General features: G+C 42.1%; 1 protein-coding gene across 3 annotated transcripts in view; it reads right to left on the bottom strand.

Annotated features, from left to right (window-relative positions):
- The window catches only part of LOC130358226 (glycerophosphodiester phosphodiesterase domain-containing protein 5-like), a 96866-nt gene that overhangs the window by 16123 nt on the left and 60546 nt on the right, over positions 1–20197 (bottom strand). For all 3 annotated transcript variants that reach the window (XM_056561145.1, XM_056561147.1, XM_056561146.1), the window contains exons 9-12: positions 9226–9308; positions 5881–6031; positions 4291–4512; positions 1786–1943 (exon numbers count right to left, since the gene is read on the bottom strand). In XM_056561145.1, coding sequence (XP_056417120.1) covers positions 1786–1943; positions 4291–4512; positions 5881–6031; positions 9226–9308 — 614 coding nt within the window. The remainder of the gene's footprint in view (positions 1–1785; positions 1944–4290; positions 4513–5880; positions 6032–9225; positions 9309–20197) is intronic.

Genomic DNA, 20197 nt, shown 5'->3' with positions numbered 1-20197 from the left:
CCTCCATGGATGGGACTTGAGGTGCGGCCTCCATGGATGGGACTTGAGGTGTGATCTCCATTGAAGGGACTTGAGGTGCGGCCTCCATGGAGGGGACTTGTTTCTCCAGCAGATCCCAAGATGATCGATCAGATGAGATCTGGGGAATCTGGAGGCAGAGTCACCATCTTGACTTGTTATGTCCCTCACCTATAAACAATGTCTGCATTGGAATAAGAAAGACTATATAATAATACACTGCTCAACAAAATAAAGGGAAGACTTCAACAACACAATGTAACTCCAAGTCACTGACACTTCTGTGAAATCCCACTGTCCATTTGGGAAGCAACACTGATTGACAATCAATATCACATGCTGTTGTGCAAATGGAACAGACAACAGGTGGAAATTATAGGCAATTAGCAAGACCACCCCCAATAAAGGAGTGGTTCTGCAGGTGGTGACCACAGGCCACTTCTCCGTTCCTATGCTTCCTGGCTGATGTTTTGGTCACTTTTGAATGCTGGCGGTGCTTTCACTCTAGTGGTAGCATGAGAAGGAGTCTACAACCCACAAAAGTGGCTAAGGTAGTGCAGCTCATCCAGGATGGCACATCAATGCAAGCTGTGGCAAGAAGGTTTACTGTGTCTGTCAGCAAAGTGTTCATAGCATGGAGGCGCTACCAGGAGACAGCCCAGTACATCCGGAGAAGTGGAGGAGGGAGTAGGGGGGCAACAACCCAGCAGCAGGACTGCTACCTCCGCCTATGTGCAAGGAGGAGCACTGCCAGAGCCCTGCAAAATGACCTCCAGCAGGCCACAAATGTGCAGGTGTCCACTCAAACAGTCAGAAACAGACTCCATGAGGGTGGTATGAGGGCCCGACGTCCACAGGTGGGAGTTGTGCTTACAGCTCAACACCGTGCAGGACGTTTGGCATTTGCCAGAGAACACCAAGATTGGCAAATTCGCTACTTGCGCCCTGTGCTCTTCACAGATGAAAGTAGGTTCACAGTGAGCACATGTGACAGACGTGACAGAGTCTGGAGACGCCGTGGAGAATGTTCTGCTGCCTGCAACATCCTCCAGCATGACCGGTTTGGCGGTGGGTCAGTAATGGTGTGGGGTGGCATTTCTTTGGGGGGCCGTACAGCCCTCCATGTAGTTGCCAGAGGTAGCCTGACTGCCATTAGGTACGGAGATGAGATCCTTAAACCCCTTGTGAGACCATATGCTGGTGCGGTTGGCCCTGGGTTCCTCCTAATACAAGACAATGCTAGACCTCATGTGGCTGGAGTGTGTCAGCAGTTCCTACAAGAGGAAGGCATTGATGCTATGGACTGGCCCGCCCGTTCCCCTGAATCCGATTGAGCACATCTGGGACGTCTCGCTCCATCCACCACAGACTGTCCAGGAGTTGGCGGATGCTTTAGTCCAGGTCTGGGAGGACATCCCTCAGGAGACCATCCTCCACCTCATCAGGAGCATGCCCAGGTGTTGTAGGGAGGTCATACGGGCACGTGGAGGCCACACACACTACTGAGCCTCATTGGGACTTGTATTAAGGACATTACATAAAGTTGGATCAGCCTGTAGTGGGGTTTTCCCCTGTGATTTTGAGGGTGACTCCATATCCAGACCTCCATGGGTTGATGATTTCCATTGATAATTTTTGTGTGATTTTGTTGTCAGCTCATTCAACTATGTAAAGAGGAAAGTATTTCATACGATTAGTTCATTCAGATCTAGTATGTGTTATCTTAGTGTTATTTTTGGAGCAGTGTACGTTGTCGGTGGAGTCTACCTGATGTCTTGCTGGGACATCATGCTGTACGGCAGGTTGAGTTTCACAATGTGATATTTGACAAGTTCCTCCACACTCTCTTTAAAACCCAGTGTCTGCTGGAACCCAGGGGCCACCGACTGGACAAAGGACCTCATGTCGTTCGCTAGCCATAAGACCTACAAAATAAAAATGGGAGAAGTCTGAGGTGGTCCTTCCATGCAGGTAGACATTGAGGACTATACTCTGGACATTGAGGACTATACTCTGATGTATCTCATATATCCTAGAGAATATATACCATAGGGACAAACCATGTGAATACTGATCTGAGTAATAACTTTAGGGGGTTGTACCAGGCCCAGGAGCATGAGGGGCCCATATTGGCCCCTTTCCTATAGAAGTAGACAAGTGCTATAAATAAAGGATTATATTTGGGGGCCCTGTAACAGCTTTTGCATTGAAATACCGATGAAATAACCTAAGAAAATAGGAGGCCTGTAACTATAAGTGGGATGTTTTCTATTAGGCCCCTCCTATCACAGTGCACGTCCCAGCATAAATCTATAAAAAAAACTACTGAAAATAGGAGTCTTGTAACTATAAGGGGAGGGCAGGCTATTAGGCCACTCCCATCACTGTGCATGCCCCCGCTTAAAGTGCAACTGTCATGAACTCGGGGCTATATAACCTACACACAGCCTTTGTACTGTGCAGATCGTGTCTACAGTAGTGTTTTTACCTTAGTTCTCTCTGCTTTTATCGCCCCCAAAAAACTTTTTTGATAGCAGCCGCACACAGTTGGCTAGGCGTGGCGCAAGGTTCGCTATGGCCCGCCGCCGACACGCCTATCCCCTGCATCTCAGTGCTGGGACTGCTGTGTGATTGACACACAGGACCCAGCGCATGCACATCTTAGCTTGTACCCCATGCACGCCGCAGCATGTTATTCTGGAAAGTGCTCGCTCCCGCCGCCTGCCTCCTCAGTGCGCCTGCACAGTGGTACAGGCAGAGAGCTTGCAGCATGTTATCCTGGCAAGCGCTTTCTCCTGACGCCTGCCTTCTCAGTGCGCCTGCGCAGTGCTAGAGGCAGATAGCACACAGCGTGTTATCCTAGCAAGCGCTCTCTCCCGACGCCTGCCTTCTCAGTGTGCTTGCGCAATGCTAGAGGCAGAGAGCGTGCAGCATGTTATCCTGGCAAGTGCTCTCTCCCGACGCCTGCCTGCGCAGTGCGCCTGCGCAGTGCTAGAGGCAGAGAGCGCACAGCGTGTTATCCTAGCAAGCGCTCTCTCCCGACGCCTGCCTTCTCAGTGCGCCTGCGCAATGCTAGAGGCAGAGATTGCACAGCGTGTTATCCTGGCAAGCACTCACTCCCGACGCCTGCCTTCTCAGTGCGCCTGCGCAGTGCTAGAGGCAGAGAGCGCACAGCGTGTTATCCTGGCAAGCCCTCACTCCCGACGCCTGCCTCCTCAGTGCGCCTGCGCAGTGCTGGAGGCAGAGAGCGCACAGCGTGTTATTCTGGCAAGCGCTCGCTCCCAACGCCTGCCTCCTCAGTGCGCCTGCGCAGTGCTGGAGGCAGAGAGCGCACAGCGTGTTATCCTGGCAAGCGCTCGCTCCCGACGCCTGCCTTCTCAGTGCGCCTGCGCAGTGCTAGAGGCAGAGAGCACGCTCTCTGCCTCTAGCACTGCGCAGGCGCACTGAAGAGACAGGCGGTGGGAGCGAGCACTTGCTAGGATAAGACGCTGCTGCGTGAACAGGGGATAAGCTAAGATGCGTTTATAAACAAGGCTTATAAACAAAAGCAAACCAAAGAAAAGGAGGACTGTAAAAAAAAAAAAAAGGGGGGGGGGTGCATGTTGTGGCCTTACACAGGATTCTTCTGATAGTACAGACCACAAATAAATATTAAAATTAGTTTGGCAACTTGGGCATCCTGGACATGACTAAATGGGCTAACCAATAGATCTGAATAAAGTGAGAAGCCATATTTACAGAACTGTAGTTATCAGTGATACACATATCTATAAGTTTTATTTTATTCTCTTTGGGGCATCTTAGGCCCATGATCAACACTATCATCATTCTCCTCAGGCCTCTTCAAATCTTACAGGAATTTACTTCTCCTGCAGTACCACTTTTCACCACCATGGGTTATTACGTTCCTTAGACTCTTATGCAATAGCGCCCCCAATGGAGCTGAGCCCTGATTCACAGGTAAAAACTTTACTTTAAAACAAATTTATCGGACACATTTCTTTCATTGAGAAGAGTTCCGTAACATTTGACAGCATATACTGTATATATTCATTTACAATTGCAAGCTAAGTATCTCACTATTTCATTACTGCACCATAGCTGAATAGCTTCTCATGTTTTATCTATATACTCATGTTTCATCTATATCTTTGTGCTAGCAGTGTGCTGCTGTATCCTCCTGTTGCTATATATATATATATATATATATATATATATATATGTGTGTGTGTGTGTTTCTTCTATCACATTAAGATAATAATGTATATATACCAGTCTGGGATCAATAGCGGCTTCATTGATAACTTCCAGCGTCCGATTAATCCAAGTGTCACGGTAGGGATGATCCTGCGGAGGGCGATAGAGGTCGAAGATAACGGTCTTGTTGGCGCGGTGGGCCAGCCTCAGATAGTCGACCAGTTTGTAAATGGACTGATTCGCTGCCCTCTGCTGCTCTTCACTGGATAAGGATCCCATCTGGGAAAATGGTGGCTTCTGGGGAAAAGGAAAGTGAAAGTGTTAAAATAACTTTATATAATATAGCAAAAAAAACGTACTATTCTACTCTAGAAGGCCACTGAGAAAATCACATAATTAAAAAGAAATATGGTTAATATAAAACACATAACAGTTGTTTTAAACGATAGTTCATTTTAAAAATTACAAAGTTTTATCTATCTCATATCTATCTATCTCATATCTATCTATCTATCTATCTCATATCTTTCTCATATCTATCTATCTATCTCATATCTATCTATCTCATATCTATCTATCTCATATCTATCTATCTCATATCTATCTATCTCATATCTATCTATCTCATATCTATCTATCTATCTATCTCATATCTATCTATCTCATATCTATCTCATATCTATCTATCTATCTCATATCTATCTATCTCATATCTATCTATCTCATATCTATCTCATATCTATCTATCTCATATCTATCTATCTATCTATCTATCTCATATCTATCTATCTCATATCTATCTCATATCTATCTATCTCATATCTATCTATCTCATATCTACTCATATCTATCTATCTATCTCATATCTATCTACCTATCTCATATCTATCTATCTATCTATCTATCTATCTGTCTTCTATCTATCTATCTCATATCTATCTATCTATCTATCCCATGTCTATCTATCTATCTATCTCATATCTATCTATTTCATATCTATCTATCTCATATCTATCTATCTCATATCTATCTATCTCATATCTATCTATCTCATATCTATCTACCTATCTCATATCTATCTATCTATCTATCTGTCTTCTATCTATCTATCTATCTATCTCATATCTATTTATCTATCTATCTATCCCATATCTATCTATATATCTCATATCTATCTATCTATCTATCTATCTATCTATCTCATATCTATCTATTTCATATCTATCTATCTCATATCTATCTATCTCATATCTATCTATCTATCTCATATCTATCTATCTCATATCTATCTATCTATCTCATATCTATCTATCTGTCTTCTATCTATCTATCTATCTATCTATCTCATATCTATCTATCTATCTATCTATCTATCCCATATATATCTATCTATCTATCTATCTCATATCCATCTATCTATCTATCTATCTATCTATCTATCTCATATCTATCTATCTATCTATCTCATATCTATCTATCTATCTCATATCTATCTATCTATCTCATATCTATCTCATATCTATCTATCTATCTATCTCATATCTATCTCATATCTATCTATCTATCTATCTCATATCTATCTCATATCTATCTATCTATTCTATGAGTTAGTAGAGGAGGAGATCTCTATTCTGATTCCCAGTATTTCCCTACATAGGACGTCACCTGTGTGAACCACTTCCCAGCATTGAGATTCTCCAGCATATCCCAAGGAAACAGGGCGGAATTGATGTTGGTGAAGTTAGGAAACACATCCTTCACGTTTGTTGTTCTTCCTAAAGTGCTGTCGTGCATAAGAAAGGGGACGCCATCATAACTGGAAGGAAACACATTACACCTCTTAGCAGACTGGACACACTGAGCACTGGACCGGAGCCACAACTGCAATAGAATCCTCCATATATACCGCGACAAACATGCAGCACTGCATAAAACCGCTCAAGAAGGGGGAACCACAAGTACCAGGGACTATATAGTAATATGTATTATGGCACAGAATATCAACTTGTGAAATAATCATATATCAGACTATGAATAAGTATATACTGCTCCTATATACAAGAATATAACTACTATAATACTGCTCCTATATACAAGAATATAACTACTATAATACTGCTCCTATATACAAGAATATAACTACTATAATACTGCTCCAATATACAAGAATATAACTACTATAATACTGCTTCCTATATACAAGAATATAACTACTATAATACTGCTCCTATATACAAGAATATAACTACTATAATACTGCCTCCTATATACAAGAATATAACTACTATAATACTGTTCCTATATACAACAATATAACTACTATAATACTGCCCCTATATACTAGAATATAACTACTATAATACTGTTCCTATATACAAGAATATAACTACTATAATACTGCCCCTATATACAAGAATATAACTACTATAATACTGCTCCTATATACAAGAATATAACTACTATAATACTGCTCCTATATACAAGAATATAACTACTATAATACTGCCCCTATATACAAGAATATAACTACTATAATACTGCTCCTATATACAAGAATATAACTACTATAATACTGCCTCCTATATACAAGAATATAACTACTATAATACTGCTCCTATATACAAGAATATAACTACTATAATACTGCCTCCTATATACAAGAATATAACTACTATAATACTGCTCTTATATACAAGAATATAACTACTATAATACTGCTCCTATATACAAGAATATCACTACTATAATACTGTCTCCTATATACAAGAATATAACTACTATAATACTGCTCCTATATACAAGAATATAATTACTATAATACTGCTCTTATATACAAGAATATAACTACTATAATACTGCTCCTATATACAAGAATATAACTACTATAATACTGCTCCTATATACAAGAATATAACTACTATAATACTGCTCCTATATACAAGAATATAACTACTATAATACTGCTCCTATATACAGGAATATAACTACTATAATACTGCTCCTATATACAAGAATATAACTACTATAATACTGCTCCTATATACAAGAATATAACTACTATAATACTGCCCCCTATATACAAGAATATAACTGCTATAATACTGCCACCTATATACAAGAATATAACTACTATAATACTGCTCCTATATACAAGAATATAACTACTATAATACTGCCTCCTATATACAAGAATATAACTACTATAATACTGCTCCTATATACAAGAATATAACTACTATAATACTGTCCCAATGGACCTGAAGCGGTGATTGTGACTCTCTCGTCTCCTCTAGGATTGATGTGACTGTCTGTACAGATCTCTATCTCTATGGTCTCCTGTTGGATTATACAGTGTACGGGGATTTTCTTACATGGTGATATAAAGTCTCTTTTTGCTGCTTAGATTCTTCCTCCAGATATAGAGAAGTAAATCATAGATATTCTGGAGGGGGGGGGGATGGGGTCATTTTTCGGCCTGGTTCACACGGAGATTGTGGTGTTGGGGGGGGCGGTATAGTCTCCTCAATCAGGACCGGGTATTGGTGTCGTAGCATCGGCTCATTTACAGATAAATCCTTCATCTTGGGAATCAATGCCGCAGATCTGACAACCGGAGCCGCCACGATATCTTTTATCACCCGAAACATCTCGCAATGTCTCGCCTTACCCTCATTTTCATAAGAGCCGCACTGGAGATGATCAGATCCCCTGAAGTTTGGATCAGGTAGATAACTCAGAAATGGCCGACGTGTTTGTTGGCCGGGTACAGGTCACATGATCCAGCAAATGTAGTAGATTAGAAGTGCATACAGCTGTGCCGCTTACCTAATGTATGCTCAGTCTACGGGAGCGGGGCCAAGGGCCAAAGGCCTCCCCTCCCTGTGGTCAGATAAGTTATATAAAACCAGAGTGCCCCTTTATCTGTACCAACTTCACTGTAACCCCTTATCACAAGTGGGCCGCAAGTTGGACACCTATGATCTATGTAGGGGATAAGATGTCTGATTGCGGGGGACCGATGCTGGCACCCTCAACGATCTCCACGCAGCACATTCTATGCCGGGCTGCTGCTCCAGACTCTGAAACCTCTGTGTTTCCGGGACTGGAGACGGGAAGTCACGCCACGCCCCCTCCATTCATGTCTATGGGAGGGGGCGTGACGTAGTCACGCCCCCTCCCATAGACATGAATGGAGGGGGGCGTGGCATGACGTCATGAGGAGGTTACCGAGACTGGAGCAGCACCAGGCACAGAACGATGGATGCTGCACGGAGATCGTGGGAAGTCCCAGCAGCAGGCCCCCCGCGATCAGACATCTTATCCCCTATCCTTTGGATAGGGAATAGGATGACTATGGCCGGAATACCCCTTTAAATTCGAGTTAAAGGGGTTATCCAGGAAAAAAACGTTTTTCTTATATATCAACTGGCTCCAGAAAGTTAAACAGATTTGTAAATTACTTCTATTAAAAAATCTTAATCCTTTCAGTACATATGAGCTGCTGAAGTTGAGTTGTTCTTTTCTGTCTAAGTGCTCTCTGATGACACCTGTCTCGGGAACCGTCCAGAGTAGAAGCAAATCCCCATAGCAAACCTCTTCTACTCTGTGCAGTTCCCGAGACAAGCAGAGATGTCAGCAGAGAGCACTGTTGCCAGACAGAAAAGAACAACTCAACTTCAGCAGCTGATAATTATTAGAAAGATTAAGTTTCTTTAATAGAAGTAATTTACAAATCAGTTTAACTTTCTGGAGCCAGTTGATAAATATAAAAAAGTTTTTTTCCTGGAATACCCCTTTAAGTATAACACAGTCAACAACTCCAGGTAATGGCGCAGCTTCAGGATTGGGGATAATTTCTGACTGCGATGGGTTTGTCTCCCACGATTCACAGAACGAGGCCTCGAATCTCCCCGTCTCATGAAGTTTGGGTTTGGCAGGTGCTCCATAGAGGTCACTGGGGGACCCCCCCCCCCCCAATCAGCGTTCAGTAGTACATGAAATAGACAATACCTGATTGTTACATCGGTCTCCAGGCCGTCACCTTCATATTCTATTGTTTTTTCAAAGGACATTTGTGTATTTTCTGGTGCAAACTGCAGGAAAAAAAGGAAAACTGGAAATTATCATCTGTGACAAGAAACTCCCAATATGGATCATCCCAGCCAGGCCTGGTGCAAGGATTTACACCACCCGAGGCAAAAGCTCATTTTGCCGCCCCTTGACCACGTCCATTGACACGCCCCACCTTACTACTAGGGTGACACACTGTAACAAACCTCCTCCTCATGCAATCTCCTTACTACTGGGGTGACACACTGTAACAAACCTCCTCCTCATGTAATCTCCTTACTACTAGGGTGACACACTGTAACAAATCTCCTCCTCATGTAATCTCATTACTACTGGGGTAACACACTGTAACAAACCTCCTCCTCATGTTATCTCCTTACTACTGGGGTGACACACTGTAACAAACCTCCTCCTCATGTAATCTCCTTACTACTGGGGTGACACACTGTAACAAACCTCCTCCTCATGTAATCTCCTTACTACTGGGGTGACACACTGTAACAAACCTCCTCCTCATGCAATCTCCTTACTACTGGGGTGACACACTGTAACAAACCTCCTCCTCATGTAATCTCCTTACTACTGGGTTGACACACTGTAACAAACCTCCTCCTCATGTAATCTCCTTACTACTAGGGTGACACACTGTAACAAATCTCCTCCTCATGTAATCTCCTTACTACTGGGGTGACACACTGTAACAAACCTCCTCCTCATGTATTCACCTTACTACTAGGGTGACACACTGTAACAAACCTCCTCCTCATGTAATCTCCTTACTACTAGGGTGACACACTGTAACAAACCTCCTCCTCATGTAACCACCTTACTACTAGGGTGACACACTGTAACAAACCTCCTCCTCATGTAATCTCCTTACTACTAGGGTGACACACTGTAACAAATCTCCTCCTCATGTAATCTCCTTACTACTGGGGTGACACACTGTAACAAACCTCCTCCTCATGTATTCACCTTACTACTAGGGTGACACACTGTAGCAAACCTCCTCCTCATGTAATCTCCTTACTACTAGGGTGACACACTGTAACAAATCTCCTCCTCATGTAATCTCCTTACTACTGGGGTGACACACTGTAACAAACCTCCTCCTCATGTATTCACCTTACTACTAGGGTGACACACTGTAACAAACCTCCTCCTCGTGTAATCTCCTTACTACTGGGGTGACACACTGTAACAAACCTCCTCCTCATGTAATCACCTTACTACTGGGGTGACACACTGTAATAAACCTCCTCCTCATGTAATCTCCTTACTACTAGGGTGACACACTGTAACAAACCTCCTCCTCATGTATTCACCTTACTACTAGGGTGACACACTGTAACAAACCTCCTCATATAATCCCCTTACTACTAGGGTGACACACTGTAACAAACCTCCTCCTCATGTATTCACCTTACTACTAGGGTGACACACTGTAACAAACCTCCTCCTCATGTAATCTTCTTACTACTGGGGTGACACACTGTAACAAACCTCCTCCTCATGTAATCTCCTTACTACTAGGGTGACACACTGTAACAAACCTCCTCCTCATGTATTCACCTTACTACTAGGGTGACACACTGTAACAAACCTCCTCCTCATGTAATCTCCTTACTACTGGGGTGACACACTGTAACAAACCTCCTCCTCATGTAATCACCTTACTACTGGGGTGACACACTGTAACAAACCCCCTCCTCATGTAATCTCCTTTCTACTGGGGCGACACACTGTAACAAACCTCCTCCTCATGTAATCTCCTTACTACTGGGGTGACACACTGTAACAAACCCCCTCCTCATGTAATCTCCTTTCTACTGGGGTGACACACTGTAACAAACCTCCTCATCATGTAATCTCCTTACTACTGGGGTGACACACTGTAACAAACCCCCTCCTCATGTAATCTCCTTTCTACTGGGGTGACACACTGTAACAAACCCCCTCCTCATGTAATCTCCTTTCTACTGGGGTGACACACTGTAACAAACCCCCTCCTCATGTAATCTCCTTACTACTGGGGTGACACACTGTAACAAACCCCCTCCTCATGTAATCTCCTTACTACTGGGGTGACACACTGTAACAAACCCCCTCCTCATGTAATCTCCTTACTACTGAGGTGACACTGGCTAACTTCATTGCTGTGGGCAGAGTGGTGCCCCATGAAGTGTGGGCTCTAGGCAGCTGCCTTTTTTGCCTATAGGCAGAGCCGGCCCTGGTCACAGCTGAGCAATGGGCCCAATAACGCAGGGTGGCCATATTATCCCTGTACACAGAAGAGACAGAAATATAGAAACCACCCTTCAGGGTAGAGTACAAGTGTACTACCTCATGTCTACTAACTGCAATATATGACCCAACTCCACCCCCTTTACTGGGCTTAGGGGTGGGACCATTGCTTAAAGGGGTACTCCGGTGGAATACTTTTTTTTTTTTTTTTTGTAAATCAACAGATTTGTAAGTTCTATACGACAGTTTCTGTCCCAAACTGACAAATCCCCAGAGTTTGTGGAATTTGTGACTAAAGCTTTAAAGGGGTGCTCCGGTGGAAAACGTTTTTTTTTAAGTCAACTGGTGCCAGAAAGTTAAACAGATTTGTAAATTACTTCTATTAAAAAAAATCTTAATCCTTCCAGTACTTATTAGCTGCTGAATACTACAGAGGAAATTCTTTTCTTTTTTGGAATACAGTGCTCTCTGCTGACATCACGAGCACAGTGCTCTCTGCTGACATCATGACCACAGTGCTCTCTGCTGACATCTCTGTCCATTTTAGGAACTGCCCAGAGTAGGAGAAAATCCCCATAGCAAACGTATGCTGCTTTGGACAGTTCCTAAAATGGACGGAAATGTCAGCAGAGAGCACTGTGCTCGTGATGTCAGCAGAGAGCTCTGTGTTCCAAAAAGAAAATAATTTCCTCCATAGTATTCAGCAGCTGATAAGTACTGGAAGGATTACCATTTTTTAATAGAAGTAATTTACAAATCTGTTTAACTTTCTGGGCACCAGTTGATTGAAAAAAAAAAAAGTTTTCCACCGGAGTACCCCTTTAAGTCCCTCTGTTTCTTTTTAGATATGTTTTTAAATCACTCACCTGTCTGATGTTGTTTATACGTTGCTATGACTGCAGGGGGCGGAAGCTATTTAGGACGTGTCTCTGAACGTGATGACGTGTGGGCCAGTTGAAGCGCAAGTCCAGTGCGAAACGGCACCGTTTCCCAGCGAGACATTCCTGCACTAGCGTCCGTCTGCACTTGATGCAAAGGCTGGGTTCACACCACGTTTTTGCAATACAGTTCTCGTATGTGAAAACCGCATGGAACCGTATTGAAAACCGTTTGCCAAACGATGCATCTGGTTGTGTCCGTTTTGCGTCCTGTACGGTTTTCTCAGTTTACCGTACCCAAAACTGTAGCCTACCACGTTTTTTTTTTTTTGTCTGGGTGAAAAATCGTATTAAACCGAATACGTTTTTTTTTTTTTTCTTTTTTTTAAACATGGGCGTCAATGGGAACCGTACAGAACTGAATGTGCGTACGGTTCCATCCGGTTTTCACCATACGGTTTTTGACTTTGCACAGTTTTTTTTTCTTTGAATTTCAATCAAACAAGTGAAACTTTATTCATAATGGAGTGAAAAGCTAAAAACGTATACGTTTTCTTTCTGAAAAAATGGATGGAACCGGACATGATTTTTCTAATCGTTTATGGATTAAAATTTGCACACACGTTTTGATACAGTAAGAGTATACGCTGAAGCATTACAGTGTGGTGAGTGCCCTGTGTTTTCTATCTTTGGATGGACCGCCTGCATTTACAGTGAGCACAACCCGTTGCACAGTGTTGAGATCCTTGTCTGGCGTCAGCGTTCGCCCGTACGAGGTGCTTTAGCCCAGCAGTGCCGAGTTGTCTTGTATAGAGATTTGTAAATGACTTCTATTAAAAATTCTTAATCCTTCCAGTACTTCTTAGCGGCTGTATACTACAGAGGAAATTCTTTTCTTTTTAGATTTCTTTTCTGTCTGCCCTCAGTGCTCTCTGCTGACACCTCTGTCTGTCTCAGAAACTGTCCAGAGAAAGAGAAAATCCCCATAGCAAACCTCTCCTGCTCTGGACAGTTCCTGACACGGACAGAGGTGTCAGCAGAGAGCACTGTGGGCAGACAAAAAAGAAATCCAAAAAGGAAAGAATTTCCTCTGTAGTATACTGCCGCTAATAAGTACTGGAACGATCAAGAATTTTTAATAGTAAAAAGTAATTTACAAATTTAAAGGGGTACTGTAAAACTTATTATTATTTTTTTTTTTAATGAACTGGTGCCAGAAGGTAAAACAGATTTGTAAATTACTTCTGTTAAAAAAATCTTTACCCTTCCAGTACTTTTTAGCAGCTGTATGCTACAGAGGAAATTCTTTTCTTTTTGAATTTCTTTTTCGTCTTGTCCACAGTGCTCTCTGCTGACACCTCTGTCCGTGTCAGGAACTGTCCAGAGCAGCATAGGTTTACTATGGGGATTTTCTCCTACTCTGGACAGTTCCTGATACGGACAGAGGTGTCAGCAGAGAGCACTGTGTGCAAGACAAAAAAGAAATTCAAAAAGCAAAGAATTTCCTCTGTAGCATACAGCTGCTAATAAGTACTGGAAGGATAAAGATTTTTTAATAGAAGTAATTTACAAATCTGTTTAACTTTCTGGCACCAGTTGATTAAAAAAAAAAAAAAAAAAAAAAAAAAAGGTTTCCACCAGAGTACCCCTTTAAGTTAGTCAGAGTTTAGCCTTGGAATAGCCAGTTGTGGCCTTTGGTCAGGGAGCACAAAAGGAGACTACAATGGTGAGCCTTAGGTGTAGATAAGGAGACAGGTCTCAGCATTGTTCATAAAGTAAGTGGCGAGAGTTTACCGGAGTCCACCTCCCCTACCGTGAAGATCTCTGTCAGATTGCCCAATAAAGTTAGACACAAAGCTGGTGTATCACAAAAAGCCAAGTAGAACTACAAGTGCAAGAATAGTACCAGAAAGTCAATATCTGCGTATAATGCACCTTCTTAAAGAGGTACTCCACTGCCCCAGCGTTCTGAACATTTTGTTCCGAACATTGGGTGCGGACGGCGGGGGTTGTGATGTTGCGGTCATGCCCCCTCGTGATGTCACGTCACGCCCCCTCAATGCAAGTCTATGGGAGGTAAGAGGTTACTGTCAAATCACTATATATATATATATATATATATATATATATATATATATATACCCTTCGTAGAGTGACATCATAGGAAGTGGCATTACGGAAACACATTTAAAAACAGTAGATCGATTGATAGATATAAGATAGATGGATATGATATAGATATGAGAGATAAGTAGACATGAGATAGATAGATATGAGATGGATAGATATGAGATAGATAGATAGATAGATAGATAGATAGATATGAGATGGATAGATATGAGATAGATAGATAGATAGATAGATAGATATGAGATGGATAGATATGAGATAGATAGATAGATAGATATGAGATGGATAGATATGAGATAGATAGATAGATAGATAGATAGATATGAGATGGATAGATATGAGATGGATAGATATGAGATATAGATAGATAGATATGAGAGAGATGGATAGATATGAGATGGATAGATATGAGATGGATAGGAGATAGATAGATAGATAGATATGAGATAGATAGATAGGAGATAGATGGATAGGAGATAGATGGATAGATAGATAGATATGAGATAGATAGATAGGAGATAGATGGATAGGAGATAGATAGATAGGAGATAGATGGATAGGAGATAGATATTAGATATGAAATAGAGAGATCGATAGATCTGAGAGAGATAGATAGATATGAGACTTTATCTATCTATCCATCTCTCTCATATCTATCTTTCTGTATTATATCTATCTATCTATCTATCTCATATCTATCTATCTCATATCTATCTGAGATAGATAGATTATAGATAGATATGAGATAGATATGAGATAGATAGATATGAGACATTATCTATCTATCCATGTCTCTCATATCTATCTATCTCATATCTATCTGAGATAGATAAATATAATACAGATAGATATAATACAGATAGATATGAGATAGATAGATATGAGATAGATAGATAGAGAAGAAAAACAGCACAACCCTTCAATGCGTAATATTCATGCAGTGGTGCACGCAGAAGCTGGGGTCTGGGTCCGGGTCAGGGGCCCATCCACCGAAGACAGCAAAAAAGATCTCTCCACAGCACCAAATAAATCCAACATGACATTTATTCCATGATGTGTGTCTTTACAAAAAGTGACATTTCGGCCAGCTCAGAGCGCATTGATTTTCTTGTTTCCCTATTGAAGTTAATGCTGGAAAATAACTATTTCCTATTTAATGATAACATTTTTTTTGTTGCAGAAACAGGGCACCGCTATGGGGAGCAATGTAGTGCCAACTTATGCAAATATTTTTATGGCGCACATGGAGGATATGTATGACTATGTATCGCCCCACTTTGGCAATGTGCTGAGGTGGTGGTGGTGGCGTTACATAGACGACATCTTCCTGATCTGGAAGGGGGATGTGTCTGAATTACTTATGTTCCAGGAGTATCTAAATAATATTGATTCCAGTGTTCGTTTTACTTTGACCTATTCTAGTTTTCTAGTTTACTTTGACCTATTCTAGTTTTCTAGTTTACTTTGACCTATTCTAGTTTTCTAGTTTACTTTGACCTATTCTAGTCAGTTTTCTTGATGTTCTGGTCACAGTGAGTGAGGGCCGATTGTGTACGGACCTCTACACGAAAGAGACAGATTGCAACATGTTGCTGAAATATGAAAGCTGTCATCCTAGATCCACGGATAACTCCTTGCCCTACAGCCAGATGCTGAGGGCAAGGAGGATAGCGGACAGCGAGGACAAACTTCATTTGGCCTTGGATAAAATGGTGGGTTGGGTTTACCCAACATGAATAGTCAAGAGGCCTAGTGAGGAGAGAGTGAATACTGTAAAAAGAAACAAGCAACCACGTATACCTTTTGTAACAACATATAGTGATGGTCCTGAGTTGGTTGGAAGAATCATCAGAAAACACTGGCATCTCATTAGGGATGGTTATAATCTACCTGAATTTAAATCCTTCCCTCTTACCGGTATATATACTCGAGTATAAGCCGAGTTTTTCAGCATCTCAGCCCCTCGGCGGGAAGGAAGGGTGAGCTGGTCCGGGCCAGCTATGCTGCAGGGACCGTCCGGTGTGGAGAGTTAGTCATTGTGGGCTGTCCATTTTCATCGGGGGGGCCTCTTCTCCATGCTATGGGCCTGCCCCGGACTAGTGACGTTGCCTTGACGATGATGCACAGGGACGTTCATGCGCAATGTTCCTGTGCGTCATCGTCAAGGCAACATCACTAGTCCGGGGCCGGACCCGGAGCGGAGAAGAGGCCCCCCCGGTGAAAATGGACAGCCCACAACGACTAACTCTCCACACCGGACGGTCCCGCCACCGGGCAGCATAGATGGCCCGGACCAGCTCACCCTAACTTCCCGCCGAGGGGAGGTGAGTACAAAACAAAAGGGGGTGGGGGGGACTGGATGATGACGAAGGCCGCAGTGGTCTTCAACCTGCGAACCTCCAGAGGTTTCAAAACTACAACACCCAGCCATCGGCTATCCGGGCATGCTGGGAGTTGTAGTTTTGCAACATCTGGAGGTCCGCGGGTTGAAGACCACTGATGAAGGGATTGACAGACGGTGATGATGAAGGAGGTCTGGATGATGACGGGGGGTCTGGATGATGACGGGGGTCTGGATGATGACGGGGGGTCTGGATGATGATGGGGGGGGGATGATGTATTTCCCACCCTAGGCTTATAGTCGAGTCAATAACTTTTCCTGGGTTTTTGGGGTGAAATTAGGGGCCTCGGCTTATATTCGGGTCGGCTTACACTCGAGTATATACGGTATGTCCTTTAGAAGAGCGACGAATCTGAAGGAGAAACTCAATAAAGCTGACGTTTCTTCCTCAAATATTGGTGGTACCCAAAGATACCTGTCATTGGCAAGTAAAGGCAGTTTTCCTTGCAGATCCTGCATAAAATTGCGCTCTGATGTGTAAGGGGAGGGAATTTGTTCACCCCCAGACACACCGACATATCCGATAAAGTATTACCTTTCTTGTAATACTTTGTTTGTGATTTATGTGCTTTGGTGCCCCAAGACCATGTGAGACCTGGAGACTTGCCTTAAAGGGGTACTCCGCTGCTCAGCATTTGAAACGAAATGTTCCGAATTCTTAGAGCCGGCCGCCAGGAGTTTGTGACGTCATAGCCCCGCCCCTCATGACATCCCGCCCCTTCAATGCAAGTCTATGGGAGGGGAGTGACGTCATGAGGGGCGTGGCTATGACGTCACAAGCTCCCGGCATCAGCTCTAAGCATTCGGAACATTTTGTTGGGTGAAATAAAATTAAAAAAAAAACGCCTTTTTGTAATTTTTGGGGGCTCCCGTTTCTAGGCAGTGCAATATTTGGTAGAAATGACACCTTATCTTTATTCTGTAGGTCCATATGGTTACAAGGATACCCAATTTCTTTAGGTTTTATTTTATTTTAATACTACATGCACTAAAATTAGTATGTTTAAAATTGGCATCTTATGACCCCTATAGCTTTTTTATTTTTCCGTGTACGGGGTGGTATGAGGGCTCATTTTTTGCGCCATCATCTGTAGTTTTTATAGGTACCTTTTTTTAATTAATATTATTATCGTATATGAAATGACCAAAAATGCACAATTTTGGACTTTGGTATTTTTTTACGTGTACGCCATCGACTGTGTGGTTTAGCTAACCTAATATTTTAATAGTTCAGACATTTACGCATGCGGCAGTACCAAATATGATTATTTTTATTCTTTATTTCATTATTTTATTTTAAAAATGGAAAAAGGGGGTGATTTAAACTTTTAATTAACTTTTATACAAAAAAAAAAATTACACTTTTTTTTTTTAGCCTCCACAGGGGGCTAAAACATGCAATCTTCGGCAATCTACTGATCCAGGTATGGATCAGTAGATCGCCGATCGGACAACAAAGAGGCAGATGAGGACCCTCCTGTCGTCCGGTAAGCTGATCGGGACATCGCGATTTTGTTGCGATAGCCCCGATCAGCTCCGCTGTGCTGCCGGGATTCTTTTACTTTCGTTTTAGATGCTGCGATTAACTTTGATTGCAGCGTCTAAGGGGTTAATGCCGGGCATCGGCCCGATCGTCCATGCCCGGCATTAGCCGTGGGTACTGGCTGCCCGTAGCAACCAGGACCCACCGGCTTTAATCCGTTCTCTGCTGGTGAGAAAGGTTTAAACCTGGTAAAGGAGATCAGGTACGCCCTGAGCCCTTAAGGATTGGGGATGCAGGGCGTATGCATACGCCCTGCATCCCCAAGAGGTTAAAGGGGTAGTCCGGTGGAAAACTTTTTTTTCTTTAAATCAACTGGTGCCAAAAAGTTAAACAGATTTGTAAATTAGTTCTATTAAATAAATCTTAATCCTTCCAGTACTTATTAGCTGCTGAATACTACAGAGGAAATTATTTTCTTTTTGAAACACGGTGCTCTCTGCTGACATCTCTGTCCATTTTAAGAACTGTCCAGAGTAGGAGAAAATCCCCATAGCAAACATATGCTGCTCTGGACAGTTCCGAAAATGGACAGAGATGTCAGCAGAGAGCACTGTGGTCATGATGTCAGCAGAGAGCTCTGTGTTCCAAAAAGAAAAGAATTTCCTCTGTAGTATTCTGAAGCTAATAAGTACTGGAAGGATTAAGATTGTTTTTAATAGAAGTCATTTACAAATCTGTTAAACTTTCTGGCACATGTTGATTAAAAAAAAGAAGTTTTCCCCCGGAGTACCCCTTTAATAATAATTCGAAGAGATAATCTCCATAAGTTCTGTTCGTCCTTTACCTGGCCTTGCCCGGCTCCATGATGGCCGATACGTACATAGATTCCTGTGCTGCGGCGGCTCAGCAGACAGAAAATAGATCCCCATGGTGATGAGGACGCTTTACATTCATTGGCTGTGCACTCCGCTCTGTCTAACCATCCCCGAGCTCGCCGCGCATGCGCTAGCTCGCCTGGCTATGGAGTTTGTGCAATAGGAGATCTGGTGAGTGTGTATTCCCAAACGCCGCACTACATTTTAATGTTTTTATCATGCACACATGTGAATAAGATGATGACGCTAATGATCACTTTATCCCTTTTATGACTTGTATTTGTCATTTTGGACTTTTTGATTGAATGTATATTGCACATTATGGCACTTTGTATTTTGCATCTTACAATGTATTGATGTGACTATAATTAATTATTTTTAATTGAATCACTATGGTATTAGATTGATACCCCTATATATATATATATATATATCAGGGGTGTGGAATTTTTTATAAAAAAAACTACTTGTCCACGGGACTAAAATGGAGCAAAATCTACTTGTCCCTCATGACGATCCACTTGTCCGGGCCAATTTTCGCTTTTACGCTCTAATTTTTTCCTCCTCGCCCTATAATAGCCATAACTACCTACTATAATGACACCTTTTAATTTTTCCACAACATATTCTCTGAACCCCCCCAAAAAAAAAAAAAAATTTATTTATATATATATATATATATATATATATATATATATATATTTATATATATATATATATTAAGGGAAGTGAAATTGAAATAGTAAAAGATCATTTTGCAGATTTGGTGGTTTTTCTTTTCTGCGCCATTTACCTTGTGGTTGAGGTAACATGTTAGTTTTATACTTTAGGCGCCTGATTACAGCGATATCAGATTTGTATCGTTTACGCCGTGTTTTACTAATTCTGAACTTTTTCAAAT

Source organism: Hyla sarda, chromosome 2, assembly GCF_029499605.1.
Source record: "Hyla sarda isolate aHylSar1 chromosome 2, aHylSar1.hap1, whole genome shotgun sequence".
Taxonomy (NCBI): Eukaryota; Metazoa; Chordata; class Amphibia; order Anura; family Hylidae; genus Hyla; species Hyla sarda.
The sequence above is the reverse complement of the archived record's forward strand: the minus strand, read 5'-3'. Positions and strand labels throughout refer to the sequence as shown.